At 42.9% G+C, this 24532-nt stretch overlaps 1 protein-coding gene across 1 annotated transcript; it reads left to right on the top strand.

The window, feature by feature from the left end:
- The first annotated feature begins 23 nt into the window (after positions 1–23).
- On the top strand, positions 24–21898 carry LOC111227541 (PH domain leucine-rich repeat protein phosphatase 1-like). Its single transcript, XM_022753075.1, has 17 exons — positions 24–1927; positions 6797–6993; positions 8513–8638; positions 8791–8939; positions 11290–11436; positions 13471–13698; positions 13942–14144; positions 14250–14310; positions 14416–14511; positions 15131–15286; positions 15476–15676; positions 15954–16116; positions 17724–17854; positions 17950–18066; positions 19071–19265; positions 19409–19646; positions 20039–21898. Exons 1-17 carry the CDS (start codon positions 304–306, stop codon positions 21185–21187), a joined length of 5181 nt encoding a protein of 1726 aa, XP_022608796.1. The 5' UTR covers positions 24–303; the 3' UTR covers positions 21188–21898.
- Positions 21899–24532: the final 2634 nt, after the last annotated feature.

Below are 24532 nucleotides of genomic sequence, written 5' to 3'. Positions count from 1 at the left end.
TTTGTACAGTAGCAGTCGCGCCTTCTCGCGTTAGCTTCCATGGCGACCAACTAGAAAAGCGTTTTCTCATGTCGACCGGCCGGTTAGCTCCCGTGGGAGAGCTAACGGGCGTGTTATCATACGGTATGATGTAGCGGTGTAACTCTTTGGACGAACTGCGCAGCACCTTAGCATGCTAAGCTAACGTGAAAAACTAGCCAGTAACTACTAGGGCGAGCTAACGGCTCTGAGCTAACGCGGGCTAGCGTTCACCTGCGGGCTGTTGCTAACTAACCGACGCCGCCGCTGCCGCTAGCTAACAGGATGGAAAGTGTGAAGGAAAACGAGCCAGGAGCGGTTTCTTCTCCACCAACACCACAGGGGATACCCGATTCTGGCAGTGACAGTAACTCAGTGAAGACAAGTGGATTAACACCGCTGTCTGCTGGAAAGAGACCTTCCATTGGGGAGGATGACGGAGGGGGCGCAGAGGCGAAACTCTTCGGGAAGGGGCTTGCGGCCACCTCCCTTCTCCAGATTGCGATAAGGAACGGGATCTATCAAAACCAAGTTGCCAACGCTATCGGCGGTGTGGCCAAAAATACAAACATGCCCGCCGTGAAAGCAGCCAACATTTATAGTCTGACATCAGTCAACAGCAGCACTTCTGTCAACTCTTTGCTGAGCAGGAGGCGGCAGAGGCACAAGAGGAATCTGTCGCTGGGGGCTCCGCCGACCAGCAGCTCTCTTGGGGTATCCTCTGCGGAGGCGGCTAGTCCCGCTCCCTCCGCCTCGCCCCTGAGCACCCTCAGTCTGGATAGGAAGACTTTTCTTCGGCAGAAGCAGTCAAAGCAGCTTCAGGCCTCTGATAAGACATGGGTGAGATCGGACCTACGGCGGGGCTGCATTCACGTCCACGACTGGCTCACGCCCTCCTACCCACGACCGGTTCTGTGCACAGTGGACACAACTGCTAAAGAGGTAGCCTGTAAGCTGGAAGGGAGCAAAGCTGGGGCTGTGTTGAGAATTAACTGCAAAACTACTGCTTTAGTTGACTTAAATGATAACTGTAAAGATAGTAATGGACAGACTGATGATATTAAAGGTCTTAGTGACAGTGTGGATGTCAAAAACCTCAAAGGAGACGAGAGTGAACACACAAAACAGTATTATCCTTACACTAAACTGTCCTCTAACTTGTTGGATGACAAAACTGCCAGTAACTCTTCATCTGAGGTCTATCTGAATGACATTGGGATGGATTTGAGCCTGAGTGTGGCAGACTGTTATGGAGTCTACTCAGGTTCAGATATAGAGAGCAGCACCTGTGAGGACTTCAGCCCAGGTGGACCCAGAAGCACAGAGCACCGGGACTCGCTCAGTGATGGGCTGGGTTTGGGTACCGACTCCTCAGTGTTGAGCCCAAACTGTGACAGTGCCACAGAGGGACCTGACCCATTTGAGAGCTCCTCGGATGAAGTAGATCTCACATCTTCTCCGACACACTCAACCGGTGACTCTGCTGCAGACCAGCAGGGAGACCTGATCACCACCACAGACCCTTCTAATGCTTCCAACCAAGTGACAAGACCAGATCTCCACACTGAAACTGGAGCTGGGGACAACACAGAAACCCCCAAATTAATCAACCCTCCCTCTAAATGCTCCAGCAGCTCCCAATCTCGGCCCCTGACCAGCCAAGCATCTGTCCAGCCTGACCTGGAGATCCCTGGGGGGGACAAGGGATGGCTGGAGCCCATCAATACTAGTCCAACCCCGGCCCTCTTTATCCAGCTGCATGGTGGAGCAGTGCGGCGGCTGGGAGATGATGAGAGGCCTCTGCAGATATTAAACGAATACCTCACTAATCTGGGGTTTGAAGATGCTTGGAGGGTGCAGGAGGAAGGGATGAATCCAGAAATTGGCTGCCTGATTCGTTTCTACTTCGGTGAGTACTTTGTCTGAGTTGTTGAAAGATCAAAATTCAAAACATTTTTCACTGTTAGTGAGAAGAGAAGACCTGCATGTGTTTTTTCTGTCAAATTCAGGAGATAATTTTGGGAAGGTTAATCACAATTCTTATTTAAACTCACTGAAGTGAAGCCGTCAGAGAGCCACTAGCTGCTAGTTACACCATGCCATTTTCGTTGTGCTCGGCTCGTCTCTGCTCATTCATTGTTCATCCATTCTCAGTGTACCGTGAGTGCTGTCATTGTGTTTGGTCAGTCGGACTGTTAAACGAGTGTATTCAATTGTCCTGCAGGGACAATACCCAGTGTTTTGCCTGTAAACCCACCCCGACCCCTCTCTGTGTGTAGTCCTGTAGGGAGACACATCTGGAGGTAACAGGTGTGATCTTTCGGGATGCCAGAGACCAAAATCATGTGGCAGTATGGGTTTGGTTTCTCTTCTTGTTCTGTTGTTGTTATTGATAATGATCCTGTTTTGCAGACAAGCAGGTTTAAGAGGATGTAAAAACAGCCATGATCTCTTATGGGATTAGCACAACTGGATATTGTTTTTGACCTTGTTTTTACACCCTCAGCAAAGACAGTGGAGATAAAGAGTCAGAAGCCAATGATGTGATGATGTTTGAAATGTTTTGAGTTTTCCTTCAGGTTCTTTAAAGAGCATTCAAGAACATATTTTCCTCTTTTTTTTCCTTTGTTATTTTTATTTTATACAAGAAGAAATACACTGTAAAACATCACAACATTAACCCAGAGATATACTCAAGTAGGGCCGCAACTAATGATTATTTTCATGATTTTTTTTCTTGATTAATTGATTATTTGGTCTATAAAATCATGTCAGAAAATAGTTAAAAAGTGGTCGTCTTGAGACATCCAGCAGTCCAAAACCCAAAGATACTCATTTCTAATTATAGAAGACTAAGAAAACCAGCACACTGGTATCCCCCAGCCCCCCCCCAGTCTTGGCTTCCACAGTAACATGACAGAGGAACAAAGCATGACGTAGAGTTATGCCGCTGAAAGCAGGGGCCCTTCCAGCTACCGCAGACAAATGCACAGCATTGAGAGGCTGGTATGTGTGACAGGAAAGTGGAAGTGCTACTGGCACAAGAGGAGCAATCGCAGAGGAGAAGTGGTGCAATGATATGAGGTGACAGCAGCGGCGTTCATGATGGTGCCAGAATTAGGAATCTTGAGTTAAATTGGAATAATGTAGCTGTAAAACACTGGTCATAGTCTTTCTGACTCGTAAGCATTTAAAAGTTATCAAAGTAAAATCTCAGCCCCTTGTTAAGTGATTTATTTATAAAACTGTTAATTTACAAGACACTAATTTTGTCCCACACCATCCTGTCCTCTCGGTGTGCACAGTATGAAGTGTTTGCTAATGTTGATATTTGGAGTCGAGCCAGAGGAGTTTGACTAAGCGAAAATCCCAACAGCAAAATGCACATTGCCAATTATTCTATCTCTTTCAATCACACACACACACACACACACACACACACACACACACACACACACATTATGCTGACAGTAAGAGAACAGCGACCTTAGTGGAACTCAGATTTCACCTCCTCAGTGTTTCGGATCTCTCTGAGACGGTCCCAGCAGCAGATGTCTCTTCATCCTGGAGCTGCAGCTCTCAGAGGTCACTGCTTTACTTCACAAGGTTTAATACCAAACTTAGTTGTCTGATGCATGCGCCCACCGCCAGCTGAATACTTGCACGTTTCAAAAGCACTCAACACCTTGCTTTGTCCGAATAGGGTTTCCATCACAAGGCAGCTTTATTTGTTTCACACATTTCAACAACAAGGCAATTCAAAGTGCTTCACGTACAATGTAAAAAGGCATAACATAGAATATAAAAATAAGCTAAAACAGATAAAACAAGAGAATAAAAATGACAGTGCAGTGCATGATATGAATAAATATGCCTAAATTTAATTCAATAAAACAAAGTGGCAATCAGAAAACTTGTTAACCCTGATTTAGTAGATGGAGCAGAAGTTTTTAGGGAGTTTGTTCCAGATGTGTTCTGCATAAAAACTGAATCCTGCCTCTCCATGTTCAGTACCACTGTTCAGAACTAAGGCTGGTTCAGATGTGGCTAAAATTCAAGATAAAACCTCAGACAAAGTCTTGGAATCGCTGCTAATAAGAAGGAAGAATGAAGTCAGATGTGGGGCTGCAACTAACGCAATTAATCTGCTGATTACTTTCTCAATTAATTGACTATTTTTGTCTCTAATACATCGGAAAATGTGAAAAATATCTAATAATTTTCCGCAGTCCAACATGATGCCTGCACATGTCTTGTTTTGTCCAACCACCAGTCCAAAACCCAAAGATATTCAGTTTACTGTCACGTGGCCCAAAGAAAAGCATCAAATCTTCACATTTCACTTTTCACAAGCTAGAACCAACAAACATTTGGCATTTTTACTCAGAAAATCGAAAGTTTTCGAAAAGTCTTAGTTAGTCCAAGTTATAGGATAGTCAAAATAGTTGCCGATTAATTTTCTACCAAGACTCCCAACATTTACATGTGTCTTGTTTTATTTGAGCAATAGTTAAAATCCCAAGGATCTTCAGTTTGCAATGAGGAAAAAGAAAAATCCTCCCTTTGGAGAATCGAGAACAAGCGGATTTTTGGCATTTTTGTTTGATGATGATTTAGAATAGTTGCCAATTGAGCAACTCATCAATGAATCAACTAATTGTTTCAGCTCCAGTCAGATGCTCAGTGCCTTCAGGGACATCGGGCTCGTCAAGGACAAGATTCACCAAAAACATTTGTTGTAGCGTGAACAGGAAATGGCCATTGGCTGCTTGCTGAGAGGCAGGATATTCCACATTCAGAGAAATAGACGGAAGGAAAGGGTATGTATGCGTGTATATATGAACACGCCACATCTCAGCAGCACCGCCCAGGGAAGGGTGGACTCACACAGTACGCATTCCACATTATTGTTTAGTTTTAAAAGAATCAGATTGATCTGCTCCATGGTGAGTTTACGTCACATTTATCATAATAGTAGAAGAAACCACATGATATCAGCAATGTAACATGTAAATATTGTATGAAATCACCAACAGTCACACAACAGACAGACACCATGTCACTCGGTTCTGTTATTATCACCCAAATGAATTTTTACTTCCGTTCCGTTCTTCCATCGACTCTTTACTTACAGTTACGTACATCACTGCTGCTGCACTGTCAGGACTTGCTGTTCCTGTTTGTACGCAGGGTCTGTACAGAGCTTAGAAAAGGAGCTTTCATGTGGGCAGATCCTTCATCTTGGAATAAACTGCAAAAAGCCCTGAAATTATGCACGGCAGTCACCCAAAATGGATTTAAATAGAAGTCGAGCTGAAATACTTGAATGACTGACAGAAAACTGGTCAAGTGTTTTAATAATGGATGAATTGTTTCAGTCATTGCCGTCTCCAGCTTCTCAGATTTGAGGTTTTTCTGCTTTTCTTTGTCATTTATAATGATAATGTGAAATATCTATCTGGCTTGTGGGTCAACTCACAAGAAAACTAAGACTTTATAACATAGGGATTTCACTATTTTCTGACATTTTATAGTAAATGGATTAATGAAAATAATGAGATGATTATTAGATAATGAAAATAATGGTTAGTCGAATGGGTCGTGGGCATTTATGGACCCAAATGAACAAGTGTAGTCAGGTAAATGTTCGGTGTGTGTTTTTTCAAGAAATTGTGTGTTTTATTGGCTTTTACTTTTTTAACTATTTGTACATTTAATCTGTGTTGGTGTTTGTTACATAATTGTGCCTTCATTTGGAAAGAAAAGATAAAAAGTGAGGCAGGTACTGTTTTAAAAAAGTTTAAGTTATATTTTTCTGATACCTCACTGAATCTGAAGATGTTTTTTTATGAGGGCTGCAGTTAATGATTGTCATTAATGATGAATCTGCCAGTTATATTTATTTATGACAGTTGTATTATTTTGCATGTCTATGATGATGTCTTTAAATTGCTTGTTTTGTCTGATCAACAGTAACAAAACCCAAAGATATTTAATTTAAGAATATTTTAAAAAAGTGAAAAGCAGGTAATCAATTGAAAATGATTGAAAGGTTAATCAATTATCAAAATTATCATTTAACAAAAGAATCCAAAATGTCTCACAAATTCAACTCAAAATTGGCTAAATTATGATTTAAATGTGGAACTATGTGATCAGAAGATGAAAAAACAAGATACTGAATCTGACCCTGATATTTGATACCAGCTTTCCACACTCTGTGCTATGGACAGATTTCAGTATTGAGGTCTGATGCCCTGCCATGCTCAGGAGCTGGTTAGTCCGGGTGAAACCAAAGCGACATTTTGTGTAAGTCACTGGAGGAGGAAGTTGGGAGGATCTAGGTGCTAGTGTTTTAAGACATTGCATAACAAGCTAATCTGATTTCAGGCCTCTCGGTGGCTCAGAGTGTGTAAATAAACAGGTTGGTTTCAGGCATGCAGGTTAGTGCAAGGCATCATCCAGAAACACCATCAGTGCCTTGCTCTGCCTTGTGTCTGTAACTGAACTGTGGCTGCTTTTTGTGCCAGCGAGGGGTTAATGTGACAAATCACGCCTGAGTGACTGCTCACTCTCTCAGCCCACAGGCTATTAGCTACAGTTCACTTACATAACCACACAGCTCTCACTTTCTGAAAGAGAAACTTGATTCACAAAATCCCACAGAGCTAAAAATAAAACTCTCTGTTATGCAAAAAGCCATTATGAAAAGTCTGTATATGATCACCAGCGATCTCTTTTACTATCATGTAACAAGCTCATATCTTTTCCCCTCCAGGTAAGCCTCGCAGCGTGGGCGGCACTGAGCGCGTGCAGCTTTCAGGGGTGTTCAATGTTCGGAAAGGGAAGCTGGCGCTGCCAGTGAACCGCTGGTCGAAGCGTCAGGTCACACTGAGCGGAACCTGCCTCATTGTCTCGTCTGTGAAACACGCCCACACCGGCAAGATGCACATCCTCCCTCTCATCGGAGGAAAGGTACTTAATGAAATGTTTCATGTCTTTAACATGCGAGGCAAGTGTTCAGGATGAGTACCTGTTTATCAGCCTTTAGAGGGGCAGAGCTCATCTCTGTGAGTTGGACCAGTGGAACAAAACGTTTTTGTTTTGACTCCGAGGTCATTCACCTCCTCCTGCAGCTGTGTGTCCTCCTGCTGCAGCAGGTTCTGCAGCCACACAGTTCCCAGCTAACTACAGGCCTACATTTAGAGACATGACCTTATTGTTATAGAGCATATATACAGTATTTTGTAAGTACAGTTGTGTGTAAAGGGTTGGGCACCTCTGGGCAAATCACATATTTTGTGTGTTGTGAAAAGAGGTAAATACAGCCCCTGCAGAGTTATTGTTCCAAGTCTGCTTTTGTTCTGTGTTTATTTATATTATCCACTAGAATGTCCTGTTTTCTCACACCTGTACAGCAAGTCCCTCGGACAATATTACAAATGTTGATTCTAAATTTGGGACCTCTTTTTTGCATCCAGACAACAGGAGACTGTACAAGCAACTAAAAACATGAACAGCAATGTGTTGTTCTAGTAGCAGTTATACACTGAATCTTTATATAAAATTAAAACACATAGCACAAATTTATGGTGTTACATAACTGATCAACTGAGACCGGAAACAATGAGCCACCACCCTGAAGAACTCAAGATAAATGATTTAAAAAAAACAAAACAAAAAAGACATGGTAAATTTTTCATTTTAGATGAATCTCTACACCTCGCTGTGTGTTTTGTGTGTGTGTGTGTGTGTGTGCGTGCGTGCGTGCGTGCGTGCGTGCGTGCGTGCGTGTGTGTTCTCATAGTTAGAGATCAGGTCATGAGTCGTTTCCAAAACAGAGAAAAACATGAATTTCTTGCTCATTTGGACAACATTTGGAGTGGTTCTGTTTGAACCCTCGGTCATCAGGTTGGATAAACAAAGATGTTAAAGAAAAGATTGAGGAAACTGAGGCTACGTCCACACTCTTACGTTTTTGTTTTAAAATGCATGTCTTTTGCTAAGTTTTCGCCTCCTATCCACACTACTCTGGAGTTTTCAAGCACTGAAAACGGAGACTTTTGGAAATGCTCTTGGACCCGTTTTAGTTTGAAATCTCCGGGGTCGTGTTGTAGTCTGGACGGGGCGAAAACAGAGATCTTTGGACATGGTGCTCCCTGATTGGGTCTCATCAGCCTTGACTACCAGTAGTTAAAGAATTACAAGCATTAAATTCTGCGTTTTAACACTGCAGCTGTCTTTGCTGTTCCTCGTTCATATTATTTTTTTGCAACTAATCAACTGCCGAGTAAACAATCTGCTTCCTTTTCACATTGGCTCTCACACGCAAGTGGACGTTATTGCTCATGTATGTATGCGTTTTCAGGTGTGTTAGTCTAGATGGAGATTGTTTCTGATACAGAGCTAAAACAGTCGTTTTCACTTGAAAAGGACATTCTAAAAGGAAAATGTAGTAGTGTGGACGCAGCCTGAAACATGTTCTGTGGTGCAGGTGGAGGAGGTGAGGAGACACAGCCACTGTCTGGCCTTTAGCTCAGCTGGTCCTCAGAGTCAGACCTACTACATTAGCTACGACTCCTACACAGAGCATCTGCGGTGGCACAGGACGGCTTCAAAGGTACGTGATGTGTTTGTGGCCACAGAAACACTCTGGCTTCAGTTTTTACATTTTTATCTACATAAATTCAAGGATTATGATGATGACAGTGTTTTACACATCTGCCTCTTGTGAGCTCATCATGTCGTCCTGTCCCCCCTTCGCTGCGTCAGATTGCGTCCCAGAGGGTGAACTCAGTCGACCTGTCGTGCTGCAGCCTGGAGGAGCTGCCCGCTCAGCTGTTCTACAGCCAGGACCTCACCCACCTCAATCTCAAAAACAACTTCATGTCCCCTCACAAAGGTGTTCCAGCACTCACCAGGTGAGTTTCTACCATCAACACGCACCACATGCAGACAGTGTACCACCATCCTGTGTGTTGTGGAGTGCAGCAACAGCCGGCAGATGAAAGCAGTACTTTCTCCTTTGTTTTCCTCTCTTTTGGATGTGGGACGTCCCTCTGTGTGTCTGTCTTGGGGAGCTACCATATGGTCTAAAGAGGAAGCAGCTTAGATCAAATTACAGATGAAGTGTGTGTGTGGGCGGCTGTGTGGTTCAGATGATTAAAAGCGAGCCGTGGAGGCGTTTAGAGATTTGACAGTTATCATCAGTCAAGTCCACACAAAGTCAACTAAGACTGAAAATTAAAATCTTCTCTGTCCACACTATGGAAACATTTTCAAACTAAAAAACACAACAACAGCATCTAGGATTTGAACTGGCTAAATGTTGAAATGCTCACTGATGTTCATCAGGAAGGTAAAGAGGACAACTTTTTAATCACAGACACAGGTGTTCTCATTCGTTTTTGATTTTGTCACACAGCTTTGTGATTATGAAACAGACGATAGACAGTGTCTTCTGACCAGATGTTGGCTGTGATGCACAGTTTTGTTGTTTGCAGACGGAGGAGGAGGAGGCAGAGATTTGGCTGTTACTTCCAGTGTGGATCAAAGCAGCATGAATGCACGTTGTTTTCACATGCACATGTTTTCAGATTTTTCAAGCACATTGTGCACGTAGTCTAAGAAATGTTGGTCTGTTCAGTCCCTCGATGATGTGCTTTGGGACAAATGTTCTACCCACTCAAATTATTACAGTGCAGAGAAAGAAACCCATCAGATGAGTGTGTGGCTGCTTTTTTCATGTTACAGGAGTAAAATCCAAGTGCTTCTGTCCATCTGCAGGCCCTGAAAAGTCTTAAAAAAACACTGAAAGCAGTGTCCTCAAAAAAGGCCTCAGAAAATATTGAAAAGCTGTAAAGTAAATTTACAACACAGGGATTTTTCTCTTGCCTGCTGTAGCAGTAATGTTGATGACAGGCTGTCAGGAGACAATACATACCATTAAACTAAAAGTGGTGGTTTCCTGTCACACTTTCATACTTTGGTCAGTATGATAGTCAAACAAGTATTAAACTGTGTTCTGTATTGGGTTAAAAAGGTCTTGAAAGTGTGAAGAACGCTGCAGAAACACTGTTTTTGTTTGACTGAAATGAAGCAGTGGAATTTCCAAGCAGTGTGCTCTGTCATACTGTGTACATGTAAAGCTGAAATATGTGCATTATGTTTGAACTTTTGTGTAACATGACACACCAATAAGAATCAGTCGTGCTTGTGGTGCCATCTCACTGTGTGTGTGTGTGTGTGTGTGTGTGTGTGTGTGTGTGTGTGTGTGTGTGTGTGTGTGTGTGTGTGTGTGTGTGTGTGTGTGTGTGTGAGCAAAGTGTCCTTGACCCCAAGGTACAGCTTTTCTTTTTCTTTTTCTCATCCTGTGCAAAAGCTAATTTACCAGCAGCAGGGGGCATTTACACAGACTCTGACTCTATACATAACTGTAGCTCCTGTTTAGTGATGCAACGTATTGTCACTTGTTGTCAGATAAAGTCCAGTGGATCATGACCTGACTAACAATGTTACATTATACAGACATAGACGAGGTGGCTGAGGCACTTACAAGATGAGAGGCATTTATGTGAACTTTTATAATCCTATATTTTTTAACTAATAGCTGCTCTAAAGAAACTGTTTGTGTCACGTTCTTGGAATCTCTGAAGTTGAAAAATTCTCAGAGCGATTTCTGCCTCTCTTGATTTTGGCGTCTTTGCTGCCTCTTTATGTTTCAGCCTTGAGACATTTTCTTGATGGACATGAATACATGATATGTATATATACTGCCATTGTTACTCCATAAACACACGCTTCCCAGGCCGCGTCCTGAGGAATGTCTTTGTCCCATGGTGTGGCCTGTGACTTTCCCTCGGAAGGATGTGGATCCGGTTTAACCTTTTGCTCTGACCCCTCTGTGAACTGGATTAGGTTAGACCAGGAAAGCCAGGGAACACGCACACACACAAACCCCTACCTGAACCACATGCTGCATTGTTATAGTGAAAGGTTTTCGTGGAATAAACATTTAGCTTTAAATAGTTTGTGTATTGTGAGTGTTGTGCTGCTGTATCCTTGAGACCATGTGCAGCTTCCTCTCTGCTCATTTTCCCTGTTTATGAGACACGTGTTATGTAACTACTGAAAAGCTTTTCACAGTGTGAGAGCCTCAATTCAGAAGAAGGCTGACTGTAGTCTGACTAGCACTGAGAGATTAATATTTTTGACCCTCTTTGTCTGCCCTTGTCTCTCTCTCACTCTCTCTTTCATTGTCTCTCTCTCTAGGTTCTGTAAACTGAGAAGCCTCAGTCTGTCAAATAACTCCCTGTCTGAGTTTCCTCTGGCCTTGTGTGACATCACCTCGCTCACGGAGCTAAACTTGTCTGGAAACCGTCTCTCGTCGCTGCCGGCAGAAGTGGGAACGATGCACAAGTAAGTGGGCTGGAAGAAACCGACGGCCCCGAGGCTGCAGTTATTAATCATGATGACAGTGATGATGGTGACGATGATGACAATAATTTGGCAGGTATTTGCCCCAGTGGCTGACTGTGTTCTTGGTGACCTGTACTCTGCTGACAGAGACATCAGACAGGGGTTGTTGTCATTGTGGTTCCATCAGAGCAGATTAATCCCTCTCTGTATTAAATGAACAACTGGCCGGGCACCAGACTTCTGTCCTGACGATGCAGAGGTAACGTCCAGGTGATCAGAGTGCAGAGTCACACCACCGCCTTTTCATCTTCTCATATTAGAAAGAAAGACATTAATAACTAGTGACAGGAAGTAGCTGACCCACAGTGTTTTATGTCTTATGAAAATAATAATAGTACCACTTTACAATAAGACGACCCTTATAAAGGATTTATAAATAGTTTATAATTAGGTTATTCGGTTGTAAACACTTTATAAATCATAAATAAACAATTAAAAAACAAGTTATAACACAGTTTTGATACATTGATGCAGGTCACTGTTGCCCTTTTTATCTAATGTGTTATAACAGCTTATAAATGATTTATAGTGTTAACAAGCTAAATAATAAACTAGTTATAAACCATTCATAAATCCTTTATAAGAGTAGTCATGTTGTAACATGGTTCCATAATAATAGTATATTTTATTTATATAGCACTTTTCATACACAGGATGCAGCTCTAATTGCTTTGACAAATATAAAAGACAATGGGAGTTAAAACAGGGAAATCATTAAGAAAAAAACAGGGAAAACATTTAAGAGAAAAAAAAGCCTAGAGGACTGTAAATGGGAAATATGTTTTGCCTGGGCAGTAGCTACAGAGATGAAGCTTTTGATCAGCTGATACAATTTTTTTTTAAGTTCTGACTTCAGACGGTGGAAGTCCTCCTGTACTTGTGACTTAGGTTTGCAGTCCACCCACACACAGTAAATCCAGATAAATCCAGTCCAATCCAAGGTTTAGGAGATTTTGTACCAGGAGCTTTCCATGTAGGTTTGCTCCACTCCAGAATAACGAAACTGATTTATAGGACAGATAAAAACACGGAAGCACAGTCATACATTAAAAGTCACTGTTTCTCTGACGCTGTTCAGGGAACGGCTCGTAAAACAACACGATTGTTAAAATGGAAAACTGTTTTGTATGTTTAAAGCAATCCGACAATCTACGAAGGAATAGCATTAAAAACAAGTTAATACTTTTCTGAGTCTTTGTAGGCAGCCATAGGTAGGCTATCACTCAGACTCTGGATTAATAGATCCAAGCGTACGATGACTAAAATATTTTACCTGGTTAAAACGTGGGTAAAACAACAGGGATCTAGGAACTGTATCATAAAATCATAAAAATGGATAACATGTCAGTTTGTGACAGAGCTTCTGGTGGCCAGTAAAGGAAAATATCATATGATATCATGCGTGAACTAGCTCATGGATCACTTCAGCTGTACTTTGTTTTTTATAATCAGGTTAGAATAATGCTCATAAATAATAAAAAGTCTGGAAAACTTAAATCTCAGCAAAAAGATTTTGCCAAATTCAACAACTAAAAGTTAATTTGACAGCAGGAGTGGTGAGAGGAGCTAAACCCACCTCAGGTGAACACAGCATGAAATCATACTATTCCCCATGTCTAATCCAAGGATCATTAACTGTACAACACAGTACAGAGTGTGCCTGTCATTGTCACCATAAATGTAAAGGTATATAGTCTGTCACAGGCAGTGTGTGAGTTTGAACTCATGGTTTTAACTTAGCTGGTGCAATAGGCTGCAGACCTTTGGCACAGGATGTAAACAAATGTGTTCTGAGACCTGTTGTAAAAGGACTTTTAAAGAATAGATGTACTTTTTCATCATGACCTCACTCCTGCTGAGAGTTTCATTCATTTCCCCCACATACACTTGATAGTTAGAGGAGAATCTAAGAATGCAGATACATTTGTCATCATAACTATCATTTTAGCTTTAACTCTGTTTGCTTTTGTCCAGTCTGCAGACTCTTCTCCTGGACAGTAACTTCCTGAGCTCTCTGCCTGTGGAGCTGGGCTCTCTGGAGGGCCTGACCTACCTCGGCTTGTCCTTCAACTGCTTCAGCTGCGTCCCCCCCGTCCTGGAGAAGCTCAGAGGCATGGAAAGACTGTGTCTGGCAGGGAACCAGCTCTCTGTCCTGGATATGGCCGGATTGCAGTGGCTGCCTGCTCACCACATAGATCTCAGGTAAGAATATCCTCACAGACACCGACATTTTTAGAAGTAATACTGGAATAGAGCTCAGCTGAAATCCAACACTGGGCGTGATGCTGCAGGGAAAATGTGCTACATCACGGCCTGTCTTGGTCTTTTTGTCTTGTGGACTTTAAAATCATAACAACAAATAATTAATGTTCAATATAGACTTTTTTTTTTTATTTCTGCAGCCAAAACAATGAGGGTTTAAGTAACATAATTTCTCTTGTGCAGATTGAATCGGGTTCAGAAGGTGACGGTGGGAGACTCGGAGCAGCTGGTCCACATCGTCCACCTGGACCTGAGGGATACTGGTATACAGGAGTTGGATGTCAGGTCTCTCTGTAGGCTGGAGCTCCTCCGCTGTGACAGAAACACTCTCTCCCTCCTCAGAGTCGGTGGCCACGCCCTCAAGAGCCTGCACGCCGCACATAACGGTACTAAGAATTATTATGTGTTGTACAGATATTAAACATAATGACACTAAATACACATTCACACTGAGACTATAAAGAGTTCTGCATGTTGTGTTGTGTGTGTAGAGCTGAAGCAGCTGGAGGTGCAGCCTGCGCCAGAGAATCTGACTGTTCTGGATTTGTCCTGGTATGAAGACGCATTACCAACACTTCACTGTCCTACTTATAGAATAGAAGAGCAGACTGGGTTCTTGTTCTGAGCTAGGTGCTGACTGTGTTTGTTTTCTTAAAGGAACAAGCTGGAGTGTGTCCCTGACTGGGTGTGTGAGAGCAGCAGACTGGAGGTGCTGGACATCAATCACAACGCTGTCACGGAGCTGCCCATATGGTGAGCATCACACAGACACACAACACACCTGCTACAGTGGCATGAATAGTAAGGTTAATTAAATTACAAAAGTTTATTAAAAACCTGGATGCAAGGCATACTCAAACATATTTTTGGATGTGGATGCATCTGATTGTCAGCGCCACGTCTTTATTTATTTATATGAGCGAATGAAATAGATTTCCTTCTTTTTTTCCCTCATAAACTGTTTTATTTTGGGAGACAATACTAACATGCCAGGTATAATGTTCGCCATGTTAATCATCTTAGTTTAGGATGTGCACTGAGCACAGTTTACAGCTGAAGTTTTTTGGGGGAGCACATTCATAATAGCGTCAGCCTTTAGCCTATCGGTCCAACACCCTCCTTCTATTTCACAATTCAAGAATTAATTCAACATAAGGAGAAGCGGCTGAACCTGAAAATGAGGTCACTAAAGCAAAGGGTGTTTTGTGTACTGTTCTGTGTCCTCATCAGGGTAAAACAGAGCTGTTCCCACTGAAAGATTTACAGTACACACATACACATACACATACACATACACATACACATACACATACACATACACATACACATACACATACACAGACTGAGCTTGCTTGTGTTGTTTGTGTTGCAGGCTGCTGTCCAGTGGGAGCTTGAGGAAGCTGCTGGCAGGCTGGAACCAAGTGTGTCGGCTGGCTGAGAGGCTGGAGAGGTCACAGCTCGAGGTCCTGGACCTCCAACACAACTATCTGACTGAGCTCCCACACAACCTGTTCATCAAAGCGCAGAGGTGCACACAATTACACAACATCCACTGTCTGTCTTTCTTTTTCTTTCCCTCTTTCTTTGCTCTTTCCATGTGTAATTCATTCTGCTGCACCTCTTCATCTGTATTCCTCCCATCTGTGGGTTTTTATGTTTTTGTCAAGTCAGTCGTTCAAATGCTAAGTTTGTATCATCTGCTGGGATTTCTTCACAGCTTGCGATACCTAAACGCGTCGGCCAATAAGCTTGAGAACCTTCCCGCGGCCAGCCTATCAGAGGACAGCTTCAGCAGCCTGGAGGAGCTCTACGTGACCAATAACAGCTTGACAGACAAGTGTGTCCCTCTCCTGACAGGACACGGCCACCTCAGGGTGCTTCACCTCGCCTACAACCAGCTGCAGACCTTCACTGCCAGGTAACTCACATAAACACGGGAGGTTTAAGTTCTCAAACACACTGAGGTTGAGATCTAAGGCTGCCTCTGGCTTGTAGCTCCACCCAGACTTACATGAACTCACATTGCTTTGATTTTACAAATCGTCCTGATCCTAAAAACATCCAGTCTCCAATCACAGCCTCCCTTCAGAAATAGGTGTAGCTCACGAGAGACATGAGTTTGATGAATGTGGCTCCCAAAAAATAAAGTTTGCTGTGGCAGTTCTCTGATATAATCGTTCCTCCACCTCCTGCAGTAAACTGGCACGACTGGAGCAGCTGGAGGAGCTGGACCTGAGCGGCAACAGACTGAGGGCAGTGCCCACCACCATCCTCAGCTGTCAGCGCATGCACACACTCTCAGCCCACTCCAATTGTATCAGCGCCTTCCCTGAGGTCCTTCAGCTGCCTGAGATCAAGGTCAGTCAGACACACGCAGGGATTTTTGGCCTTAATTCAGATGTGGTCTACATCTACACAACATCTACAAACACCTGTATCAGCTGTTCCCCCAAATTAGGGGCCATGTGGAATTAGTCCTGGAAATTAGAGAAGAAACGCAACCTCATTCTGGTGCAATGACAAAAAGCCAAACTCTCTCGGTCCCTCTCTATCAGTCTGTCTATCTCTCTACCTCTGTGCTCATCTTCACTGGGTTGGGCCAGATCAGGAAATCCTTTGTAATCTCCCGGTAACTCCCTAATCTCTGCCTTTCTCTGAACCCAAATGACGGTTTTAATGTTTAATGCTCCTGCCAGCGTGTGTGTGTGTGTGTGTGTGTGTGTGTGTGTGTGTGTGTGTGTGTGTGTGTGTGTGTGTGTGTGTGTGTGTGTGTGTGTGTGTGTGTGTGTGTGTGTGTGTGTGAGAGTGTTTGTGTGTGTGTGTGTGAGAGAGAGAGAGAGAGAAACGAGGGTGGGAAAAAATAATATAATTTTTCATGCATCGTGATTTCTCTCGTATCGATGCACAAAACTCTTTTTGAGGCTTTTGGAAATCCTTTTCATACCTGCCTGTTTTGACAGGTCTTTGCTAATGAAAGTAATGAACAGTGTGATATCAGATTTGATTGTGTGAGCTCAACAAATCCAGGTATTTTTTCTGACCAGAAACAGGATTAAAGTGGAACCGACTATCAGATCCCATCCCTAAATTTGTTAGGGGTTGTTTAAGCTAAAATCAACTGGACAGGGGAGTGTAAATATTTCGCAACAATGTCACAGTTAGTGACAATGAGGGAAAGGGAGCATGTTAATAAACTCTGATCCAGTCCCTGCAACAATATGAAGCTGGATTTGGAGGAGAAACAACCTGCTGATGTTAATGTTGAACAGAACATTTGAGAAAATGCAAAATAAACCTCTAGGTCTGAAGTTTTTTTATGCCTCTGTGCCGGCAACAGCTAGAGGTGGAGACATATTTTTTTCTGGTTGTCCATCCGTCCCATTCTTGTGGACATGATATGTCGGTAACACCTTGATGGAACTTCTTCAAATTTGGCACAAACATTCACTTGGACTCAAAGATGAACTGATTAGATTTTGGTGGTCAAAGGTCAAGGTCACTGGGATCGCACAAAACATGATTTTGCTCTCGAGAGCTCCTCAAGTGAATCCCTTCAAATTTGTCACAATTGTTCACTTTGACTCAAGGACAAACTAGTTAGATGTTGGTGATTAAAGGTCAAAGGTCAGGGTTACAGTGACCTCACAAAATTACTTTACCTTACTCAAGACCTCACACAGCAATTATGACAAAATTTCCTGTAACCTGAAACTCGTCTGAGTGGCAGGGGGATACAACTGCAAGGCTGCCAGTATCAACACTCTGACTGATGAATTATTATGAATTAAATTTCATCAGACATTCTTCATGATAGATATCCTTGATCGTGCAGTTTTAAATGTAGTCAAAAATCAGGATCAACAGAAGTTTTTTGTGATTGAGTTTTAGTGTCAGATGAATCATAACACCCTTAAACTCTCCACCCTCCTGAGGACTGACCCCTTCTCTGTGTTTTTCTTCCTCAGTGTGTTGACCTGAGCTGCAACGAGCTGACTGAGGTGACTCTGCCGGAGGCGCTTCCTCCAAAGCTTCAGGAGCTGGACCTCACAGGAAATCCTCGCCTCAACCTGGACCACAAGAGCCTGGAGCTCCTCAAGTGAGAACTTGAACCATAACCACACTGATGTGGCAGAAATCTGTACAATACAAAACCAACACACTCATCTTTTGTATTTCTCCTCCTCTCTGCAGTAACATCCGATGTTTCAGAGTAGACCCGTCTCCTTCTGCTCCATGTGTGAGCGAGAGCCAGGGGGCCCCAGCAGTCTGGAGCCACGGCTACACTGAGGCCTCTGGAGTCAAAAACAAGTCAGTCTGTTTCCCTCTGTGTCTACTCCCTCTATCCATCTGCTCAGCATGAATTAATGTCTTTTATTGATCTCTATAGTGAGTAAATTTGATTTAGATTGTTTAGCACTTTCCAAACCACAGTTACAATGTGTTTTAAAATAAAGAAATACAATAAAATTCTATGTTCAATAAAAGCAATAAAACAAAGTTATAAAGAAGCTGATTTATGCAGAATAGATTCTGAAGATGTTTAGTAGAAAAAGCACTGACTCAGCTCAGCTGAGGCCACAGTGACACAGCTAAACTGTAAAAGGAAGATAGTTCTTGTTTTGTAGTCCAGACAGTAGCTCTTCAAAAGCTTTGAGTCAGCAGACCTGAGAAGTAATGGTGTAAATGTTCTAGTATTGATCTTTGAATATTATGCAGCATATTTCTTTATCATTTGTCCTTGGAGTAATGAGAGAAATGGAAAAGGTAACCAAACCCTGGAGGGTTTAAACCAGAAGTCTCCAACCTTTTTTGATCCAGTGACAGTTGTCAGTAAATCAATGGTACATGACAAACAGGAACTTAAAATAGATGATTCACTACACTTCATTTCCAAAATGTAAACAAACATCAACAATTTAACTCACTGTATCCACAGCAACATACGTCCTGTTTCTTGGAAAAGTTTAGTTTATGTCTGTGTATTTGATCTAGTTGCATTTGGAGCAGATTCACTGAGTGAAGGTGTGTTGCTTGAAGTTTGTTCTCCTGCATCCACGGTTTGAACAGACTCTATTCTCTGAACCTTTGGGTGAGCTGCGGGTCGGAGACCTCTGGTTTAAACTGTAACAGTTGTGATTTTAGGGTCCAGTGTTGGTCAGACGTCTCACTCTGAACAATTCAGACATGTACATTAAGATTTGGAGTAAAGACGGCACACTGAGGTCGAGGCTGGGATGTTGCTCAGGTGTATATCTCAGGAGAATCGTTGACATGACACATAGATGACTGTGGATGTTGTTTGTTGTTGTCAGGCTGTGTGTGGCCGCTCTGGCACTGGACAGCTTCTGTGGGATCCGTGAAGCTCTGTATGGAGTTTTTGACGGAGACAGGAACGTTGAGGTGCCTTACCTGCTGCAGTGCACTATGGGAGACGTGCTAGCAGAGGAGCTTCACAGGGGCCAGAGGCAGGAAGATTACATGACCAACACTTTCCTCACCATGCAAAGGTAGAGACGCTTAAATATCACAGAAGATAAACGATCACACCTGAATGTTTCCACATTGACAGCGATCACACACACACACACACACACACACACACACACACACACACTTGGTAACTGTGTGTTTGTGCGTCGCTCTCCTGCAGGAAGCTCGGCACCGCAGGCCAGAGGATGGGCGGCTCCGCAGCTCTGTGCCACATCAGACATGACCCGGTAGCTCCCGGCGAGCACGGTGGCTGCTTCACTCTGAAGGCCGCCAACGTGGGCAGGTGCCAGGCTGTTCTGTGCCGAGACGGCAAAGCTATGCAACTCTCCACCACACACACTGTCAAAGAGGAGCCGGAGTACCAGAGGGTTCGACGACATAACGCCATCATCACAGAGGTGACGACAGACTGTGTGCGCTCATGTTGTAGAGTCGGTCCACAGCAAGTAGATAAAAAAGTGATTCATTAATCTGAGGTTTTGTGGCTCTTCTCTGTTTTATATCATTATAAACTGAAATGTTTGGGTTTTGTCAGTTGAACAAAACAATCAATCTGAAGTCGTGAGAATATTTTTTACAATTTTTTGGAAATTTCATCCACTAATTTCTAAAAATGATGACTTTTTAGAAATGATAGAGATAATTAATTGATTATTAAAATGAATCCTCTGTCAACTGTAACAGATTAACTGGTAACAAACATTATTTGTTGTAGCCTCAGTGTAAAGAGAGAAAAATTACATAACTCCTTCTTCTTTCTCTTTCTTCTTCTTCTTCTTCTTCTGTGCAGGATAACAAGGTCAGCGGTGTAACTGACTCCACCAGAATTATGGGTTACTCCTTCCTGTGCCCGTCTGTGACGCCTCAACCCCATGTCTCCACGGTGACGCTCACCCCTCAGGATGAGTTCTTTCTCCTGGGCAGCCGGGGATTGTGGGACATGTTGTGTCCCAGCGAGGCAGTGGAGGCGGTCAGGAATGTACCCGACGCTCTGGCTGCTGCTAAGAAGCTGGTGACTCTGGCTCAGAGCTACGGCTGCTCCGACAGCCTCAGCGCCGTCGTCGTCCAGCTCAGCATCACCGAGGACTGCTGCTGCTTCTGCGAGCCGCCGCCCCCACCCCCCAGCCCCGGCCTGGGTGTACACACCAGCACACACCATTACTCAGCAGGCAGTGACGGCGGTATACCGGTGCCACCGGTCTCCTCGGGAACAGTGAGCGAGCTGAGCAGTGAGTTCAGCACGTCTGAAATGAGCAGCGAGGTGGGGTCCACAGCGTCATCAGAGGAGCCACCGCCTCAGGCCGAGCCCCTGGCGTCCCACCTCAACCTGCCGGGACGAGTCGGCGTGCGGAGACCTGCGTGTGGGGGAGGGAGCTTCCAGAGGCAGTTCTCTGGAGCTCTGTCTGACAACGGGCTGGACAGTGAGGATGAGGAGCCCATCGCCGGCGTCTTCTCCAACGGCAGCCGCGTGGAGGTGGAGGCTGACGTCCACTGTCTGCACCGCCACGACTGCCCAGCGCCCCAGTTACACGCTCAGCCAAGCACAAACATCTCCCTCGCTGTCGCCTCAAATCATGAGCCGTCACCCCCTCCCTTCTCTTCCCAGTCTCCCTCCCCCGTCCCTCCCTCCTCTCCCTGCCTCAGCGGAGAGACCCGGTCAGGGACTCTGGGCCGCAGGGCTCGAGCTAACGGCTCCATCGCCTGCCAGGGGAGGAACCAGGACCTCATAGAGGAGGCAGCCGACGCCCCTGTCAGGAAGCAGGGGGGCTACTTCAACGCCCCCGCCCAGCCAGACCCCGACGACCAGCTCATCATCCCGCCAGAGCTGGAGGAGGAAGTCCGGCAGATCATCCAGCAGCAGCAGGAGCAGATGCAGACTCACAACCAGCAAACACACAGCTACCAGAAACCTGCGGACTATTTCATCACACCCCTCTAACTCCTGCCCCCCCTCCACAAAACAGCTGGTTTCTCATCCAGGATTTCAGATTTGGTGAGTGGAATCAGGACTTCCTGTCCCGATGCTCGGCTCTGCGTTCATTTGTACCGCTCCCTCCAAACACCTCAGAGTTTCCTGAACACACTTCTGGACCAGAGACTGTTTCATTATGGTTTTTGTTATTTCCTTTATTTTCTACTGTTAACTCTATGCCCCTTGAAATGCAATGCAATTTTTATAACACATTATGTTGATTAAATCTTCACATGTAATTGAGTTTTACCATATCTTTAATTTGAAGAAGCACTTTGAATGCTTTGTATTAGACTTTGGAGATTAATTCTGTGTTTCAACGGTACTTTGAGATTTGGACCATCCTGTTTTTTGTGTCGTAGCAGACATTTCCCCTGTGTGTCACGGCCGACGGCCTTACAGTTGTCGGAGTTAGTAAAACTGTATAACTAACTCCTAGGAGTTTAATACTTTAAAGTGACCTAGTCACTGAAGCGTACTAATATTCTCTGAGAGAAAAGATGATTATTTCAGACGGCTGATATTCCAGGTTTGTGTTCTCGGGGGTGTGCAGAGTTCAGAGTGGTGCTGTGGTGGTGAGGAAACGCTGATCAGGACGGATCCGACAGTTATTACCAGCTCAATAAATGTTCTCAGAACAGTGTTACAGAACTTGTTGACATCGGCAAATCGCACAAGAGAGCTACTTTTGCTATATAATAAATTAAAGTTTTCAGATAACTACAACATGTTGTCTTCTTTTTCTCAAAGTTCACACAGCTTACAAAAAGACACGTGACCCTCATGCAGATAGTTTGGATTTTGTAAGTTTTTTAGATATTTGCTCCTCAAAGTTTCCATCAAGTTCCTAATTTTTTTTCCATTTTAGTACAAAAATCTAAATTCTCTTCTAGAGCTGAAACCATTTGTTGAGAAAATGGATTTTCAACAACTATTAATTCAAATTTAAATCATTTTCCGAGACAAAAAACTAAAATTTTCTTCCATAATGTGAGTATGTTCAGCCTCTCTATATTTTATATCTTTGTAATCTGAATTTTTTTCCGGGACTGTTGGTCGGACAAAACAAGCAATTTGAGAGATGTCACCTTAAATCTTAGGAAATTCTGATGGGATTATTTAGTTTTTTATTTTAGTTTTGTGACATTTTACCTACCACATTATTAATCTAGGGCTAAAAATAATTAATTTCATGAAATTTCTCAACCAATTATTTTCTCAATTCACTATTTGATACATAAAAGTGCCGAACAAGTGCTTTTTGTATCCAACCAACCACTCAATCCCCAAAACTGTCAATTTACTGACATACGACAAACAAAAGCAACAAATCTTCATAACTGAGAAGGTAGAAAAAAAACATGTTTGGTGGTTTTTCTCGAAAAAAAGTAATTAATAGAACATTTCAGCTCTAGATCAATTGAAAATTAAAATAATTACTAGTTGTAGCCTTTTTCCAGTCATCTCTTTTTCACTTGTGTTGGCGGCAGAAACCCAGAACACTAAAATGGTTTTGTAATTTGAGTGAACTGGCTCTTTTAAAGATCTTAAAAAACAAAATGTACAGGGTTAAGAGCGGCACAACAACAAGCGACAAAACTCAGCTCGTCACGTTGCCGTGTTTGTGCTGCTGCGATACAATCGCTGCATTGTGTTAATGTGAAATGGTAAAATTAGATCTCGGGTAATTACCTCACTCTGGAGGATTTCTTTTGTTACTAATTAAGTCTTGACTGAACAGACCAACAGTTACATCACTGCAACTGTGTCCTTTGTGCGTGTGGTCCATTGTGTGACAGCAGAGAGCAGGGACACACAGCGGCAATGTCATGGTTGGCAGGAAGCCTCTGGAGGGGACGGAGGGCGGGAGCACAGACCTCTGGGGCCCCCTGTAGGCTACTGTTATCAAAAACGTGATGTGTTGAACAGTCATATTTAATCTGAGGAGATAAAATCTTCAAAACAAGTTGAATGGCTGAGTTACAGTATTAAAAACATTATAAAGTCTGATATAAAAAAACATACAAGCAGACAAGTTACAAACATTTAAATCCCTCTGAGTGCACACAGTCTAATCCAACATATAAACTCACAGGAGTGGGACTGTATCACAAAGCACTTAATCTGGTTTTCCCTGCACCACCTATTAATGATCCTGAACAACACTCTGGTTTTTACTGATCCCCCCACGAGACAATCATCAAAAACTGTGGTGTCCTCAGGAAAATTAGTTACTGCAGCAGCAAAAAGTCAGAGGTCAAATATAAACAATAAAATCGCACAAGCAGAATCTGATACTTGAAAACAACAGAGAGGAAAATACAATCTGCATAATCAATAATTACTTTTTATTTACAGTTATCATTGAATTTAAAAAGCTTACACCAGAAGTTAAAAGCATTTGCACTGTGAGGACTGAAGGAAACTTACTGAAAATAATAGGCAGCTTTCACCCTCATTCATTATTAGGGTGTCAGTGATGTAAACTATATCTGTTTTAATTCCTGTTTTAATCCTAGTGTGGGCCGATGGTTTGTGCAAAAAAAAAAAAAAAAGAAAGAAAAAGAAATCTGTATTTGACAACATTATCATGGTGTACAAACCCCTGAAAGGCCACAGTGGGATTTTTGTGGATCTATTTTAGCGATACGTCTTTATGTTCCTCCTGATCCACAGAGAAAGGCAGAGCAGCCACTGTAACCACAGCTGGAGCTGGTTATCTGGGTTGTAGGCTCAGCTATGGCTGAAGCTGTGGAACTGTCGATATAAGCTGGACTACAGCTGCAGCTGTTTCTATAGCTTTTGCTACGGATAAGCTGCTCTGTGGCTAGCTGCTCATGTACAGACAATAGCTGAGAAAGTGTAGAGGACCAGGGATGTCACAGGAAAAGTAATAAAGCATTTCCTTAATCATATTTTAACGCATTTTTAAAAAGGCATTAAAAAGAGGAATTGTAAAAATAATTAATGAACGATTAATCCATCAATAAATACTTCAGATTTACAAAAACAGTATAAAACTCTCATTAAATAAATGTATAAATACATTTTTTAATTCATGAATAAACAATAGAATTTGAAAAACGTCTGTGACACTTTGGGCCTTCAGTGCTGGTAAAACCAGGCTAAACAATCCCAACTGGCCATGGGATGTAACAAGCTCAACAAGTTGGAGAGTTAACCAGTTGGTTTTTATAAATCCATTTTTAAATCTTAATCATTTATTGATGGATTAATAATTCATTTATAAATTCTTGAAGAGGGAATCCTGTTATTTATTCCCATTTTTAACATGCCTTTTCAAATAGTTTT

This window comes from Seriola dumerili, unplaced genomic scaffold (assembly GCF_002260705.1).
Source record: "Seriola dumerili isolate Sdu_G_001 unplaced genomic scaffold, Sdu_1.0 BDQW01000189.1, whole genome shotgun sequence".
Lineage (NCBI taxonomy): Eukaryota > Metazoa > Chordata > Actinopteri > Carangiformes > Carangidae > Seriola > Seriola dumerili.
The sequence above is the reverse complement of the archived record's forward strand: the minus strand, read 5'-3'. Positions and strand labels throughout refer to the sequence as shown.

Excerpts from the sequence above, each read along its gene's own strand:
- LOC111227541 (XM_022753075.1), top strand. The coding sequence starts at position 304 with ATGGAAAGTGTGAAGGAAAACGAGCCAGGAGCGGTTTCTTCTCCACCA. Across the intron at positions 13,699-13,941 it reads GCTCACCACATAGATCTCAG|ATTGAATCGGGTTCAGAAGG; the intron begins GTAAGAATATCC and ends TCTCTTGTGCAG. Across the intron at positions 19,266-19,408 it reads ACTTTCCTCACCATGCAAAG|GAAGCTCGGCACCGCAGGCC; the intron begins GTAGAGACGCTT and ends GCTCTCCTGCAG.